This window comes from Pan troglodytes, chromosome 8 (assembly GCF_028858775.2).
Source record: "Pan troglodytes isolate AG18354 chromosome 8, NHGRI_mPanTro3-v2.0_pri, whole genome shotgun sequence".
In the NCBI taxonomy this organism is placed as follows: Eukaryota; Metazoa; Chordata; class Mammalia; order Primates; family Hominidae; genus Pan; species Pan troglodytes.
Window position 1 is genome coordinate 105185460 of NC_072406.2, and position 17580 is coordinate 105203039.

The following is a 17580-nucleotide window of genomic DNA, read 5'->3' on the forward strand; positions in this document are numbered from 1 at the left end:
GCGTGGTGGCACACGCCTGTAGTCCCAGCTACTTGGGAGGCTGAGGCAGCAGAATCACTTGAACCTGGGAGGTGGAGGTTGCAGTGAGCCGAGATCACACCACTGCACTCCAGCCTGGGTGACAGAGCGAGACTCTGTCTCAAAAAAGAAAAAATAAAAAGAAAAAAATAAAAAGAATTATGACAGGAATACTTTCCATTACATGGATCCTTTTTTAGTTACAGATAATGAGCTTGTTCAGAATATATCACCTTGAGAATTATTCTAGAATGGAAAACTAAAGTGCTGAGAGGTTGTAAAACAAGCTAGTGGAAAAAGGAGATTGTACCTGGATTTTGAGGGACAAGACCTATTTGTTGTTGAATTTTAGAATTCTGGATGCTTAGTCAGTATCTTCCTGTTTGGACCTTTAATTGACAAGTAAAAACTGCTTTTGTAATAGTTGGGGTTTTTTAAGGTATTGTCTTTTAGTAGTCTAATAATATGCTTTGTAATGATAAGTTTTCAATTTTCCTTTCCTAACAGGGACATTTTTGAAGAAGATAATTACAGCCCCATCCCTGTTGTCAATGAAGAAGAATATAAAATTGTCATCAGCAAATTTCCCTTTCAAGATCCAGACCTTGAAAAGGTACAAGCTAGTTTTTAATTCAAGGATTTTCTTAAAAATAAATTCATAGTATTTGTTACTACATAATATTAAATATTAAGCTGAGACTGTAAATAACAGTGGTTTCTTGAGGGGCAACTTTTTGTTGTATTGAGAAAACTAATTATGTTCTGTGAAGTTTTAAAAAGTATGTTATTACTACTACTACTGCTACCACTACTACTGCTACTACTACTACTACTACTGAGATTTTGATGACGTTAAGAAGAGACTTTCCTGGGCCTACTAGAAGTAGTTGCCCCAAATGTTAGGTGGATTCCTAGGAGAGGTGTTACTAATGTTGGGTGGATTCCAAATGAAAAGTAGATTAATAAGAGTATATCCTAGTGAAAGAGACAAGAATTTCTTTGAATTGTTTATCACTGTGGAAGATTTTAAAAGAAGTACACTTTTACAAAAAGTTTATATTGGTTAAATAAGTGATATGTGAAGGCAATAGCTACCTGTAGATTTCTTCCTGAAGTAGGAATATTTATGTTTGGAGTCAAGATGACAAAACACAGGGTAGAGAAAGGAAGTAGACCAGCCATGTAGGAGATTCTCAGAATGCACATGAATCCATGTGTATGTGCATATATATATGTGCAAACATGCACCCTTGTACCTATTCAATATCTTTGAGTAGAATTAGATCTCATTAGAAAAGGATGTCATTTTAACTGTAACTGTCACTTTTGTATTCTCTTTATTCTTGTTTTTTTCTCCTTACTCTTCTTTATTATTTTCCCAACTTTTTGTAATTCAGTACCTTTCTACATTTTTATCACTTCAGCATGAGCAAGACCAAATTCTGAGTGAATCATGACTGTAAATTTTTGTTCTATTTTTATACATAAACTAAGCATATTATGTGTACTAGTCACTAAATACAGAACCAGGTAATTAAATGGATAGCTTCTAGATTGTAGCTAATGCCGCCATTGCATATACCTATTAGCTATGTTTTAATACAAGAGGCCAGAATAATTATTCTAATTCTGTATTTTTTGAAAGCCCAATGAAAGTTGTTCTGTCAAGAAATATCACCAGAATATTCTCTATCTCATGGCTTAGTTTTTTTTTTTTTTAGTTACTGGTAATGAGTTTGTTCAGGCTAGTGTCTATATAAAGAGCACTAGACTAGGTCTAGATTCATGTGCTAGCTCTGCTTGTGGCTTTTTTTTTTTTTTTTTTGAGACGGAGTTTTGCTCTTGTTGCCCAGGCTGGAGTGCAATGGCGCCATCTCGGCTTACTGCAACCTCTGCCTCCTGGGTTCAAGTGATTCTCCTGCCTCAGCCTCCCGAGTAGCTGGGATTACAGGCATGTGCCACCATGCCCAGCTAATTTTGTAGTTTTTTTTAGTAGAGACAGGGTTTCACCGTGTAGGTCAGGCTGGTCTCGAACTCCTGACCTCAGATGATCTGCCTGCTTCAGCCACACAAAGTGCTGGGATTCCAGGCATGAGCCACCGTACCTGGCTGCTTGTGGCTTATTATAGGCAAATGACTGAGCCTGTATGGGCATTTGTGCCTCATCTGTCAAATGAGGAGTTTGAACTCAGTAATCTCTAATATCCCTTCCAATCATAATAGGTTTATAATTAAAAGGAAATTTAACTTTGCTTGCAGAGCATTTCTAATGTATGCAGTACCTCTTAAGTTCTTAGAAGTTGTATTCATTGGTCTATGTATTACTCATTATTAAAAAGAAGAACTACTGTTAATAGTTAAAGTCACATGGAAAATTAAAATACGACAACTGAAAAATAAATCTCATAAATTATTTAATAAAGTCTTTTGGTTGTGTGTGTATATTTTTTCCTAGTTGAAGTATAATTTTCAATTAAAACTATTAGAAAATATATAAAACTATCAAATAACTTATTTTCAACATAAATTATGAATGGAGGAGTAATAGTAAACATACATGCAAAAATATTTTTGTAGATAGCTGTGTTAATTTTATTAGAATCATTTGGCCAAAATAAGAACATATTTATATTCTGCCTTTAATATCATTAAAATAATTTCAAATATTTTTCATATACCTACTATATACCAGAAACAGTGCTATGTGCTAGATTTTCAGTCTTTGGTGTTAAGGAGCTTATAGTCAAGTGAGGGTAGATAAAATAAATAAGAAATTATAATTCACAGAAGTTTGCATTGCTTAAGATAGGGGATGCACCATGCGGAAAGGCTGCATAAAGGTCAAAGTAGATGAAGTACAAGAGATGAAGCTCAAGAGATGTAAATTGGAGAAGTAGAAAGGACCAGACCATAATGGCCCTACTAAACAGTGTTAAAGAGTTTATCCTTTTTCCTGAGGGTTATGGGAAGCCATGAAAGAATTTTAAGTGGTAAAAACATAACCAGATTTGTGCTTCAGGAAGACCTATCTGGCTAATATGTGGAGAATGGATTGGAAAAGAGTAAGACTGGTGGCAGGGAGACCACCTAGTAGATTTTTGCATTTATCTTGATGAGAGAAGAGGGTTATGTAACCTGAATGGGGGTTATGGTCATTGAAGCTGATTTGAGATGCTTAGGAGGTAGGAGCAACAGGAGTTGCTGATTATGTGCATATGAGGGGTAACGGAGATAAAGGGGTCAAGTAAGATAACCAAGTTTCCACCTTGGATGGTGGCAGCATTCACTGTGATAAGAAACAGAAAAGGAGCAAATTTAGAAGAAAAAGATGATAATTTCACTTTTGGACCTATTGAGTAACTCATCTCAATGGTACAGCCAAATGGAGCTGTCCAATGGGTAGATACATGAATTTGGACTTAAGAGAAAGATTTGATCTGGAGTTGTAGATTTGGAGATATTGGTACTTGTATGGTGATTGAAGTCATAAGACCATATGAGATCATCCAAGAAAAGTATATGTAGTAGAAAGAGAGGTTTTAGGACAGAACCCTAAAGCACAGCAATAATTAAGTAATGGCTAGAGGAAAAGAAATAGAGTAGGTAGAGAAAAAGGAGGAAAACCAGTGTGGGCAGGAATCCAAGGAAGGAGAGATCATTTATGAAGTAGGAGTGGGTCAACTGTGTCAGATTTTTCAAAAAAGTCAGGTAACATGAGAGCTGAAGAAACCACTGGATTGAACAACTGTGAGATCACTGGTGATCTTGGTGATGGTACTTTCACCGATATAACAAGGTTGCAATGAAGGTGAAGATAGAAGGGTATATTAGACTTACTGAAATAGAAAAGAGGGTTTTTTTAGTAACAATCTTGGAAGGAGTTTACCTTTTAGAGACTGAGAATTTCAAATGCATAATGACTTACAAAGTAGTTTAGCCAGGAAGGACCCTGTAAGCCATTGGCTGCATACCAGTGTTTAATGGCATGGAGGTCAGAAACCTGCTATAAGGTATTCTAGGAGTTATGGAATAAACTCGATAACTTCTTGAATTGGCATCAAGCCTTCACTGAAGGTAAATGAAGGGAGTCTTAGAATTATTTAATGACTCTGAGCCAGAAAGCTGGCCTATAATTTTCATGGCCACCCTGACTCTTGTATGATAAATACACAAAGAAGCAGACAGCCTAGGCATTGCCTACAGACAGAATACTCATCACCAGAATACTCATCATCAGAATACACCAGAGGTATTGGTATGTGTTTTCTCTGCTTGTTGGAAGTCTGATAATATGATTTAAGAAACAAGGGTAAATTGCCACATTATTTTCTTCAGAAATATTTTGATAAAATATCAAAAATGTAGAAATATAACAGAGTTTTTGATGCAGGTATTTGCTATTCAAGTGTGAAATCAATTTAATTTTACATTTTTAGTGATTAGCATGTCTTTTTCATATTAACTTTCTTTTTCTACAGCAGTCTTTCCCAAAGAAATTCCCCATGTCTCAGTCAGTGCCTCATATTTACATTCAAGTTAAAGAATTTATTTATGCCAGCCTTAAATTTTCAGAGTCACTACACCGGAGGTAAGTTTACTAATCACAAATGCATTTTTGTCATAACTTTTATGAAACATTAATACATTATTTTTATGCCATAACTTTTTTTTCCTCAACTTTTATTTTAGATTCATGGGGTACATGTTTGTTATAGGGGCATATTGTGTAATGCTGAGATTTGGGGTATGCTTGAATGTGTCACCCAGGTAGCGAGCATAGTACCCAACAGGTAGTTTTTCAACCCCTGCCTCCCCTTCTTGTAGTCCCCAGTATCTGTTGTTTCCATTTTTACATCCATGTGTACCTAGTGTTTAGCTCCCACTTACAAGTGAAAACATGCAGTATTTGGTTTTCTGTTTCTGCATTAGTTTGCTTAGGATAATAGCCTCCAGCTGCATTCATGTTGCTGCAAAGGACATGATTTTGTTCTTTTTTATGGCTGTGTAGTATTCCATGGTGTTTATATACCACATTTTCTTTATCCAATCCAACATTGCTATCAATGGGGAGGTGCTACTGGAACTAGTAGTGGGTAGAGGCCAGGGGTGCTGCCATAGACACCTAGGTTGATTCTGTGTCTTTGCTATTGTGAATAGTGCTGTAATGAACATATGGGTACATGTGTCTTTTTGGTAAAATGATTTATTTTCCTTTGAGTATATCCCCAATAATGGGACTGCTGGGTTGAATGATAGTTCTTTTTGTTTGTTTTTGTTTTTGCTTTTGTTTTTGTTTTGTTTTGAGACAGGAACTCACTCTGTTGCCCAGGCTGGAATGAAGTGGCATAATTATGGCTCAATGCAGCCTCGACCTCCTGGGCTCAAGTGATCCTTCCACCTCAGCCTCCCAAGTAGCTGGAACCACAGGTTCACGCCACTGCTCTTTGCCAATTTTTGTATTTTTAGTGGAGATGAGGTTTTGCCATGTTGGTCAGTCTGGTTTCGAACTCTTGGCCTCAAGCAATCCACCCACCTCAGCCTCCCAAAGTGCTGAGATTACAGGCACAATCCACTGCGCCTGGCCCACAGATTTTTAAAAGTAGTATTTTAATAAAAAGTAAAAGGATGCAAAAATGTTAGCCTGTATCTAAGGCAGTAGTTCTCAACTGGGGATAATTTTGGTTCTCCTGCCACCACCTCCTCCCCACAAATTTGGCAATGTCTAGAAACATCTTTGGTTGTTACAGTTCAGGGGAGAGGTGCTACTTGAAACTAGTGGATAGAGGCCAAACATCCAAATGTGCAGGACAGTCTCCACGACAAAGAATTATCCACCCTAAAATGTCAATAGTGCTGAGATGGATAATCCATGGTCTACAGACAGTTAACTGTTGTGATAACGAGGCTGTATCCAAGAAATCATTATTTACTTAAATTGAAGACCGAATGGTTAGGAGAAGGGAATTTGTTTTTTAGTGCTAGCTTAGTAATACTTAGGATGTTAAGAAACATCATATTAAAATTAGTTTAAGGTAATTTATTTCTTTGAAGACTTAAAAAATCAATGAAAATTGATAACTTAGTTATATTAAAAATTAAATTTGTTTATTATATCTAGAAAGAGCTCATATCAGTTTGTATTTTAAAAATAATTTTTAGCTATAGTTGTGTATGAAGTTTCTTTCAAAGCGACTGTCTTTTGGGGCTGGGCGTGGTGCCTGACGTCTGTAATCCCAGCACTTTGGGAGGCCAAGGTGGGAGAATTACTTGAGTCCAGGAGTCTGAGACCAGCCTGGGCAACATAGTGCAACCCTGTCTTTATAAAATATTTGAAACTAGCTGGGCATGGTGGCATGCATCTGTAGTCCCAGCTACTCAGAATGTTGAAGTGTGAGAATTGCTTGAATCCAGGACTTTGGGGCTACAGTGAGCTATAATTGCACCACTGTACTCCAGCCTGGGTGACAAAGTGAGACCCTGGCTCAAAAACAATAATAAAAATAATAAAACAACAAAGTTACTATCCCATGATGGAGTCGGAATTTAGGAATAATTTTGTTTCCTTATACCAAGTCCTCCTTGATTTTTCTGTGGTTGTTCATTGGATAAATTTAAATTATGCCATATATGAATATTCTACTTTATGGAAAATGTCCCTTTTGCAAAGTTAAATTGTAGTTTGTGATTTAATAAATATGGGTCTTTGTAGTTTATTTAAAGATATAAAATAATGACGGGGAAAATTATTTTAGTAAACTGTGTTAAATTATTTAGGATGTTAACTAACCACATTCATTAAGTTTAATAATATCAATCTTTGTTTTTAGCTCAACAGAAATAGACGATATGCTTAGAAAATCAACAAATCTGCTGCTGACCAGAACTTTGAGTAGCTGTTTATTGAACCTTATTAGAAAACCTCATATAGGTTTGACAGAGGTAGGTTAAAAAGACACATATAGTGAAATGTTTCATTGTATGAAACAATTATTTTAAATTATTGCTGAACGTCATTCTGTAAAACTAGCTTCCTGTTTTAAATGTATTAATATAAGCAGATTTGTTTTCAAAATAAAAACACCAGTGTAAATTCCAGAAATGTGAGGATCCCAGGCACAGTGGCTCATACCTCTAATCCGAGAGCTTTGGGAGGCCAAGGCAGGAGGATTGTTTGAGGTCAGGAGTTTGAGACAAGCCTGGGCAATATAGTGAGACCCTGTTTCTACAAAAAATGAAGACTATTAGCCAGGCGTGGTAGTGTGCAACTATATTCATAGCTAACTCTGGACTTGAGCCCAGGAGGTTGAGGCTGCAGTGAGTTACAATCATACCACTGCACTACACAGCCTGGGTGACAGCAAGACCCTGTCTCTGGAAGAAAAAATAAAAAAATGAGGGAAAAGGGTTCATATGGGGAATAGTAGATAAAGATGTTAGAACATCTATTTAGATTTCTGATTGCCAGACTACAGGAAAAGTCACAATCCTAATTTTTTACTTGCTAAATGTTTAAGATTTGAAACATACTATGAAAAGTTATTTTAAAATAACTGGCATTTAGACTCTTGGTGTGTGTGTGTGTGTATATATATATAAATTCATAAGGAGTATTTGCAACAGGCTTTTAAAATCAGATAGTTGTATCCTATAATGCTGCAATTATGTAGATATGGTACAGTTGCTGGAAGTAATAATCCTATTTTTAAAAATTAGGTGATTTTACATACGTGTAACCTGTATTTTACTGGATATATCTTGTGTTTTCTAGCTGGTGCAAATCATCATAAACACAACACACCTGGAGCAAGCTTGTAAATATCTTGAGGACTTTATAACTAACATTACAAATATTTCCCAAGAAACTGTTCATACTACAAGACTTTATGGACTTTCTACTTTCAAGGTATGTAAAAATTTGACCAAAAATTTTCATTTCAGTCACTGTAAGCAAACGTTAAGGAATTAAAGACTGTTCTTATATATGCAAGATCTACTGTATTCCTAAAAATTAAGAATAGAGGTATTCATTGTCAACAATGAGCAGGTAAATGTCAGTTTCTTTTTGGCACTGTAAACATCTTATTAACATGGAGAAAAGTATACTTATTTTCTACAATGTATTATGCTTTGTTCATGTTTTGATGATTTATAGTAGTGCTGACTAGGTCTAACTGAATTAATATTTCACAGTTTAAAAATTAATTCTATATGAGTGTTTATTTTTGAAAATTTAAAATGTAAGACAAATTAAAAAAGGATAGATTTGTTTTCCATCCTTTATTGGTTCTGATCTGAAGAAAAATAAATATTATTACATGTCATTGAAGTCCTACCTCTTTTGCGGGTGGAAAGATTTCTGTCTGAATAATATACAGGATATACTGAGGATTAATTAATGGTTGTTTTAGGTAGAATGTAAGATTAAATAATTTCATAAGCTGTTTTATTATTTGGAGTCATAGATGAGACACTGGCTTAGTCTAGTGTGTATAAATCCCCTTGAATTGAATATTTTATTAAACTAATGATAAACCATGTACTGATCACTTATCTGTAAAATGGGCTTGCTAATTTAACCTTATAGCTCTTTCTAAAAGTTTCCTATTAAAAAGAATTCTATTTAACTACTTTTGTTATATTATCAATCACCCCCAAGATTTTATTGTAGTAACTTGCATTGTAAAAAATGAATGTACTTGTGTTTTAAAATAACTAATTTAATGTTAACATTTAACCATATGTTGAAAGTGTGAAGTCCACAAACAACCCTGGGATCCTAGAATTACCTGCTTGGCCCCCAAATATTATGCTCCTCTGGTGACTCTTGAGCTCATGTAGTCATTTCAGTACATAAGACACAAATGCAGAATGATATCTGAATCAGCAGACTTATAAAATTAGTTATTAAAACTTAGAAGCCTAAAAAAGCAGGCATTCATTTATTCAGATAATATAGTACAGTGATTAAATTCATATACTCTGAAGTTAGATTGCTCTGTGACCTTGGGCAAGTTCTTTAATGTAAATGATTCCAGGTTTCTTTATCTATAAAATTAGAGTAACAGTACAGTACCTACCTCATATGATTATTATGAGGAGTAAGGAAGATACTTAGCCCAGAGCCATTCACTGTATGTAAGTCAGGCTCTGAGCACTCTGTTTAGACTCTGAGAATACAAAAATGTATCCTTGCCCTCAAGAAGCTCAGAGGAGGAAAAAAATAATAAAAGACACTTAACAATATGGTATAATAAGTATGATAATATAGGAGGAGATGCCACAAGTTTTTAGTTACTTATTTATCCAAGGACAAATTGATTCTTAGCTTTTATGTTAGATTTTACATAATGCCTCTACTTTCTCTTTATTGTTCTCTCTGTCCTTACATCCATCTGTTACTGATACCCTGTCAAGAAGGGATTTCTCAGGCTTAGAGTTGTAGGCATATTTAACTGTTAACATTACTTTTAATATGCTTACCCAGTACCCTCTGATTAAAACATGAATTGCCTTAGCATCTTGTGTTTCTAGGGATCTTCAAGTAATTGTTCTTATCGGTCATAAGCCAGAGAACCAAAGATACTGGAACACAATGCTCTTAGATTAGGGGATCTTGGAACTGTTTTTCTCAAAATCTGCCTGTTGGGAAAGAATGTTTAGAAATGTTAGCTCTTGTTCATCATTCCAGAGTTGAAGCCATAACTATCATTGCATACTCCTTGGTGTATTTCCTTGGAAATCAAGTTCTGCTCTGTAAATAGCAAAGCATCTTTGTTTTTTGTTGTTTATTTGTTTGTTCTGTTTTCACACAGAACTCAGTAAATGCTTTTCTGTTTTCTAATATGTGAAGCAAGAGCTGTTTTCATCTTAAGATTTGAAGGTCAAGTATTTTTCAGTTCTGTCTTTTGGTCTGTTTCAAGAGGAATTTGTCTCTAAATGTGAAAAGGGGAAGCATTTCAACAGGGAGGATTGTTAAATCAATATTAAAGTGAATTACTGAGGGACACTGGGGAATTTCCATTCATAGTGAATAGTCTGTTGCCTCTTTCACAAAAACGATTGAAGTACAGTCTTGGCTGTAGACATTTGATTGGATTATATAGCCTCTTAGCCTGATTTTTTTTTCAGTTCAGTGACCCTAGAAAACATCTTTCTATTTGATTGCTTAATGATTCTGGAAACAAGTACTTGATACCTACACCTCCATTTGCTTCCCTTCCAAAAACTGCATATGCACACACAAGCTACCTGATCTTGTGTCATAAGTATTTATGTTATAAAATAGCGTATAGACTGTTTTGTTAGCTTGTTTGCTAACTCTGTAAGTGATATAAAAGAGGTTCAATAAGTAGTTCCTACCCTCAAGCAGTACCTCAGCTTTTTGAAAGTAACTCAGACCCAATTAGAGAACTACTTAAAGCTAATATAAGTCTTCTCCTAACTGGAAAAATTTGCATCAGTATAGAGGAAAAAAAATAGAAATACCATTCCCTTTCTAACTTGTGTGGTAGAGAAATAGTCCAGTTCTTTCTCTTTGGCATCAGGGATCTTTAACTTGGCTCCAAGGAGCTTTTCCAGCCTGCTACTCTGAAGAGTTTTCTTTTGAGTCCTGGCAGTAATTGCAACTGTAAATGCCTAGAAGAAATGCACTTCTGATTCTTTTTCTAACTTGCCTCTTTTTTCTTTTTGTCTGCTAATGACTATGTAGCAAAGCCTTTTAGGATTGTGGCGAAGTGACAGTAGTAAATTGTCTTTAAGGGCTTGAAACTCTCCTCTTATGGAGCAAGGACATGGTACATGTCAGTTCTTCCCAACTTGATCTACAGATTTAATGTATTCCCCATTAATATCCAAGCAAGTTTTTCTATGGATGTTGACAAAGTGATCTTTAACTTTATATGGAGACAGAAGACCCAGAAGAACCAACAGAGTATTGAAGAAGAACAAAGTTGGAGGACTGATACTACCCATCTTCAAGACTTACTATAAAGCTGTAGTAATGAGGCTGGGTGCAGTGGCTCATGCCTGTAATCCCAGCATTTTGGGAGGGGGAGGTGGGCAGATCATGAGGTCAGGAGATCAAGACCATCCTGGCCAACATGGTGAAACCCTGTCTCTACTAAAAATACAAAAATTAACTGGGCGTGGTGGTGCGCACATGTAATCCCAGCTACTCGGGAGGCTGAGGCAGGAGAATCGCTTGAACCCGGGAGGTAGAGGTTGCAGTGAGCCGAGATCATACCACTGCACTCCAGCCTGGCGGTAGAGTGAAACTCCGTCTCAAAAACAAAACAAAACAAAACAAAACAAAGCTGTAGTAATGAATAAGATGTGGTATTGGACAAACAACAGACAAATAGATTAATGGAACAGATTAAAGACCCCAGAAATAGACCCACATAAATATAGTCAACTGAATTTTGACAAAGGAGCAAAGGTAATAAAATGTAGCAAAGATAGTTTTTCAACAAATAGTGCTGAATCAACTGGACATCCACATGTAAAAAAATGAATCTAGACCAGACCTTACACCCTTCACAAAAACTGACTCAAAATGTTTCACAGATCTGTATGTAAAATGCAAAATGATAAAACCCCTAGAAGATAACATAGGAGAAAATCTAGATGACCTTGGGTGGGGCGATGACTTTTTAATTGGTCTTGATTGTTCCCCAAAGGAAAAATCCATGATAGAAATAATTGATAAACTGAACTTCATTAAAATTTTAGACTTCTGTTCTATGAAAGACCCTGTCAACAGAATGAGAAGACAAGCCACAGAACTGGGAGAAAATATTTGAAAAAGACTTATCTGATAAAGGACTCTTGTCTGAAATATGCGAAGAACTCTTAAAACTCAATGAGAAGAAAATGAACAATTGATTTTAAAATGGGCCAAAGACCTTAACATATACCTCAGCAAAGAAGATACAGAGATACCAGATAAGCATATGAAAAGATGTTCCATATATATGTCATAAGGGAAATGCAAATTAAAACAACAGTGAGATACCACTACACACCTATTAGAGTGGCCAAAATTCAGAACAATGACAACACCAAACGCTGACAGGGATGTGGAGCAACAGAAGCTCTTACTCATTGCTAGTGGGAATGCAAAATGCTACAGCCTCCTTGGAAGACCATTTGGCAGCTTCTTAGAAAGTGAAACGCAGTCTTATCATATGATGCAGCAATTGTGCTTCTTGGTATTTATCCCAAGGTGTTGAAAACTTAGGTTCACCCAAAAACTTGCACATGGATGTTTATAGCAGCTTTATTCATAATTGCCCAAACTTGGAAGCAACCAAGATGTCCTTCAGTAGGTGAATGTATAAATAAACCCTGGTATATCTGGACAATGGAATATTATTAAGTACTAAAAAGAAATGAGCTATCTAGCCATTGATATGGAGGTAACTTAAATGCATATTATTAAGTGAAAGGAGCCCGTCTGAAAAGTCTACATATTGTATGATTGCAACTATGTGACATTCTGGAAAAGAGAAAGCTATGGAGGCAATAAAAAAATTAATGGTAGCCAGGAGTGAGGGAGTGGTGGAGGGATAACTAAGTGAAGCACAGAGGATGTTTAGGGCAGTGAGACTATTGCTCTAAAAGTATGTAATTGTGTATACATGCATCAAAACCCATAGAATGTAAAACACTATGAGTGAATCCGGTGTACACTGTGGACTTTGGAATTTGTGGGGTATGTAGTAAATCTCTGTACTTTCTGTTCAGTTTTGCTGTTAATCTAAAACTACTCTAAAAAATAGTCTATTTAAATTGCAAAAAAAAAAAGGTGAACACACTTGTAACTATGAGGTCAAGAAATAAAGCATTACTAGCACCGTAGAAGCCTTCCTCATTCCTCTCCTTTGTCACTATCTCTTTTCCTCTCAGTACTGACTTTTAACAGCAGAGTAGTTTTGCCTTTTTCTGGGTTCTATTTAAATGAAATCATACAGAGTGCATCTTTTTGTGTGTCTGACTTCTTTTACTCAGCAGGAGTTGGGGTATTTCATTTGTGTTGTTGTATGTAGCTGTAGTTTATTTATTTTGAATTCAATATGGTATTCCATGATAGAATTTACTACACCTTATTTATTAGTGTGTGAACTGTATCACTTTTGGCTATTTAGAAACTTTTCTTTTGCTTTCATCCTGGTTATTGACTGGATACATGACCTTTGACTGAGATGTTACGGTATGGGTAAAATATAATTTATGTTTATTTAATTTTTAGTAGTAAAGATACAAATTCAGGAACTGGCATAAACATTTAGAACTAATGAGGTATTATTGGCAGTTTAAAAATTTTTCATTTTAATTATAATGTTTTGTTGTTTTATCTATGTAAAGCTGATGTATTGCTTTGTGAAGGTACTTGCAAAATTACGCCTTGACTGATTAATTGCATGTCAGCTTCTGATTACTTATATGCTTTTTTATTGATGGAGTGTTCCTTTGTAAAATTCATTGTATTGTGTATGCAATTTGATTGCCATTTTAAAAAGGCAATGTATATGACATTTATTTCTTTTGTCATCCTTTACCACCAACTTCTTTTCTGGCCTTCCCCCATTAGAGAGGACTGTATAAAGCAGTTTTATGCTTACAGCTGATTTAATACATTTGAATGACATAAAATCCTAAAAGGTAAGTTAGAAAACAACCAAAAGCAAAAGCAGATTGGGTAACAAATATATATGGAATAGAATAAGTAATTGTAGGTCCCTTCGTAAATAGAACAGAAAAGTAAATAAGGGACATGCTACTTTGCCAAAAACATAAAAGGTAACAGGAAAAATAAAAACATTTTTTCAGTTCTGTAAACAAAAGAGGAGGATCAACAAAATGTAGAGACCTCAATCCTCATAGATAAGAGTGCTCCGCTTTCTGTTTTTTTTTTTTAATATCATCAGTAATCAGTTAATTATAGAAAATGCCACTTATAAAGATCATGGAAAGCAGAAATAGAGTAGGGAGATAAATGGTTGAGGACTACTTTAAAAAGCTATTTATATCAGATGATTTGCAAACCTGATGACAAACAACCACTTAAGGAGTGGCAGATGCTACCACAAAGCCACTAGTCATTATTTGTGAACACTTTTGAGGTACAAAAGCCCCTGAAAACTAGAAAGGTAAAAATGTAGCAGCCACTTTTTAAAAAGGAAAAGGAGATAACTTAGGTAATCGGAGAATTAGAGGAGTATTTAGTTTACAGTGACCTGTGACAATCTCAGATAATCCAAAGACTGGATTTTGAATTATTCCAGATAATTGATTATAGCTCAAAACCCTTATTTCCCTCTACAAGTGAGGTAATTAGCAGGTGGCTCTATGAGAGATTTAGGTTATTCTAGGACAGGCTACTTTGATAAAGAACAAGAAATGAAATATTTAGTCTTATCTAAAGTAAGGCTTTGATTGTGTCCCAAAAGATAGTCCTGTAAACAAAGCAGTAATTCCTTAGATGGTTCTGTCTAAACTGAGTGTCATTTTTCACTTGGGGGTGTATGTTAAATGATGTTTATTAAGCAAAAATGTATATATAATGTAATGTAAAAATGTTAAACAAATATATATATATGGTTTTTTTTTGAGACAGGGTCCCACTCTGTCATCCAAGTTAGAGTGCAGTGACTTGATCCTGGCTTACTGCAGCCTCGACTTCCTGGGCTCAAGCAATCCTCCCACCTCAGCCTCCCAAATAGCTAGGACTACAGGCCCATGCTACTACCCTGGCTGATTTAAAAAAATTTGTTTTGTTGAGACAGGGTCTAACTGTATTGCCCAGGCTGGTCTCGAACTCCTGGACTCAAGCAATCCTCTTGCTTCAGCCTCCCAAAGTGCTGGGATTACACGTGTAAGCCGCTGTCAGGCCCTAAAGTGCATTTCTGTGGTACTGTGCTAATTGCTGAGGGGAAGATATGGAATGGTTCTTGACCACTAGGATTCTTTTAATCTAGAAGAACAGATAACTACAAACAAATAACAACAGTGTGTAATAGTAGATGAATTTGGTCCTGTAGACATGTTTGATTTGGTTTTGTGGTTTTTCTAAATGTTTCGAATTTGCATACCTTTAGATGAGACTTAAACTCTATAATGATCCTGCCTACGGTAAATACCCTGCCTGCCATACTTATTCTTGTTACCTGCCTGGACCCTGAAGGCATTTAAGTATTTGTATCAGTTTGGAGCATGGGTAAGATTTTAATCAGCAGAGATGAGGATAAGGAAGAATTGGTATAAACCCATGCACAGAAGGCAGAAAGCTGAAGTTATATTCAGACATTCAGATAATGACCCAGAAGATGGAATGTAAAATCATATTTATTCATCTTATGTTAATAAGGATGCTTATTTTTGGTTTAAAATAATGTTTGGTTTACATGTGTTTTGAATGTATATTCTGGGGAAAAATGTAATTTCTTCTAGAAGCAGTTAGTGTCAGTTTCCTTTACTTAAATTTCGATCTTCAGCTGTATCTGGTCTGTAGCTTTTTACCTAATACTTCACCTTGCATTATCTAACTCTCTAAGAAGTACTTTGTATTTCCCTCTGAAAATTGTTTTTGGTATAATTAACATAACTCTTACAGTAACCTACCTTTGTAATAGAACATTTAGTTATACTATTTGTGACCTGTGTACTTTAGAACTGTGATATTATTAATCTCTGGCTTATAGTCCATGATGACTGTATTTCTTTTTATAAAGAGCAATTTTTTTTTTTTTTTGGATCATGGCTCACTGCAGCCTTGAACTCCTGGGCTCAAGTGATCTTCCCACTTCAGGCTTCCGAGTAGCTGGGATTACAGGTGCGCACCATCTTACGTGGCCGATTTTTTAAAATTTATTTTTTGTAGAGATAGGGTCTCACCATATTACCCCTGTTAGTCTCAAACTCCTGGGCTTAAGTGATCTCCTGCCTCAGCCTCCCAAAGTGTTGGGATTATAGGCGAGAGCCTCTGTACCCAGCAAGATAATCTTTTAGAGAGATTTCTAGAACTTTATGATACTTCAGTTCTTGTAATTCATACAAGCTTTTCATGGCTTTTAACTTTTGATTTCTTAGTTCATTATGGAGCAGATCTTGAGCTTTGTTTTACCCAGAGTATTGATCAAATGGTAATCTGTGATTTGCGTGATTTGCATGCGTATAAGGCACAATACATATCCTAATGCCTAATACTCTTAAAAAAAAAATCACAGTAATATATAATGAAAAAACCTGATGAAAAGTAACCAGGTGAATTAGTGCTTTTTGCTAATTTAATGAGATGCTTAGCACACAAATCCCTCTTTTATTTTTTGGTTGATTTTTAAGTACTAAATGTAAAGAAAATAATAAAACAAGAATATAAAGAATAAAACAACTTCTTTTGATTGCCACATTAACATCTAAAATAAATAATGGAAATTATATATATATTTTTTAAAAAATATAATTTATTAATTGGCTTCTCTGGCCATTTTATTATACCTTTTCCTTCATTATAACTAAATACTGTTAATAAATCATATTGGTTAGTCTTATTTGCTTTTTCCCTTCTGCATTAGTAGTGACATTGGATAATAAGTTGGATGCTATATGCAGTGTAACTAACATTAGAAATGTTTAGGTCAAGATAATGGATTATTGGAATTTTGTTTATTAGAGCAGGAAGAAGTTAATTAGGGAGGACACCTTTATGGTGATAGCTCTAACTTTATCTATTGCCTACATATTTGAGGCCCATAAAAATATACATGTATTTCCCTTGCTTTAAATGAGCAAAATCAAATAACTTTTTTCTTAAATATTGAATAAATGTTTCTCTTATAAGATAGTTGTATTAATCAGGGTTATTAACAGAAAATTGACAGGAACTGATAGAAAAACCAACTCAAAGTTTCTTAAACAATAAAGGAAAAATTATTGGCCAGTGACACTGAGATGTCCAAAGATAGGGCACTGCTGCTCAGTAGATGTCACCATGGATCCAGAGTCTCTCCATCTTTTAACTCTGCTTTATGCAATTTTGGCCTCATCGTCAGACTACTTATAGTGACCCAGCAGTTCCCAGCAGCTCTAGGCTGTCTCAGTCTGGTAGCAAAATGACTGCCTGCTCACAGTCCCAAACCTCACATCGTCAGGTCCTGTCATCTAAAGGAAGAGAAACTGTCTCCCTCCACCAGCTGCTGTATAATTTTTTTGTAAGAGGATGGGACTGGTAATTGACTTAAACTTAGCAAGACCCAACCTTGGAGCTAGGTATCAGTTCAGTCTTACCCAAATGAGATAGCTGTGAATGGGGGCAGGGTGATTTTCCAAAATGTATTTAGGAATTATTCCAAGAGGGGGAATGGACAATAGACAGTAAATCGTATATGTTTACTAAAATCTTTAGCTATTACTACTTAGCTTTTATTCAAAACACACATGTTTATGCTCCAGGAGGTCTAGGTGGAATTTGTGCATGTGTATGTTTTAAAAAGTTCCTCAGGTGGGTTCTGTTGCACACCTATGGGTGGGAACCACAGATAGTATATTTAATTCTTACACATT

The 17580-nt window shown here is 35.4% G+C and overlaps 1 protein-coding gene across 36 annotated transcripts in view; it reads left to right on the plus strand.

The window, feature by feature from the left end:
* EXOC6 (exocyst complex component 6) overlaps positions 1-17580 on the plus strand; it is a 254843-nt gene that overhangs the window by 145412 nt on the left and 91851 nt on the right. For 28 of the 36 annotated variants that reach the window (XM_054659792.2, XM_054659800.2, XM_063782010.1 and 25 more), the window contains 4 exons: positions 526-631; positions 4497-4606; positions 6846-6957; positions 7787-7921. In XM_054659792.2, coding sequence (XP_054515767.2) covers positions 526-631; positions 4497-4606; positions 6846-6957; positions 7787-7921 — 463 coding nt within the window. The remainder of the gene's footprint in view (positions 1-525; positions 632-4496; positions 4607-6845; positions 6958-7786; positions 7922-17580) is intronic. The other 8 variants (XM_063782004.1, XM_063782011.1, XM_063782014.1 and 5 more) reach the window with 1 other exon arrangement.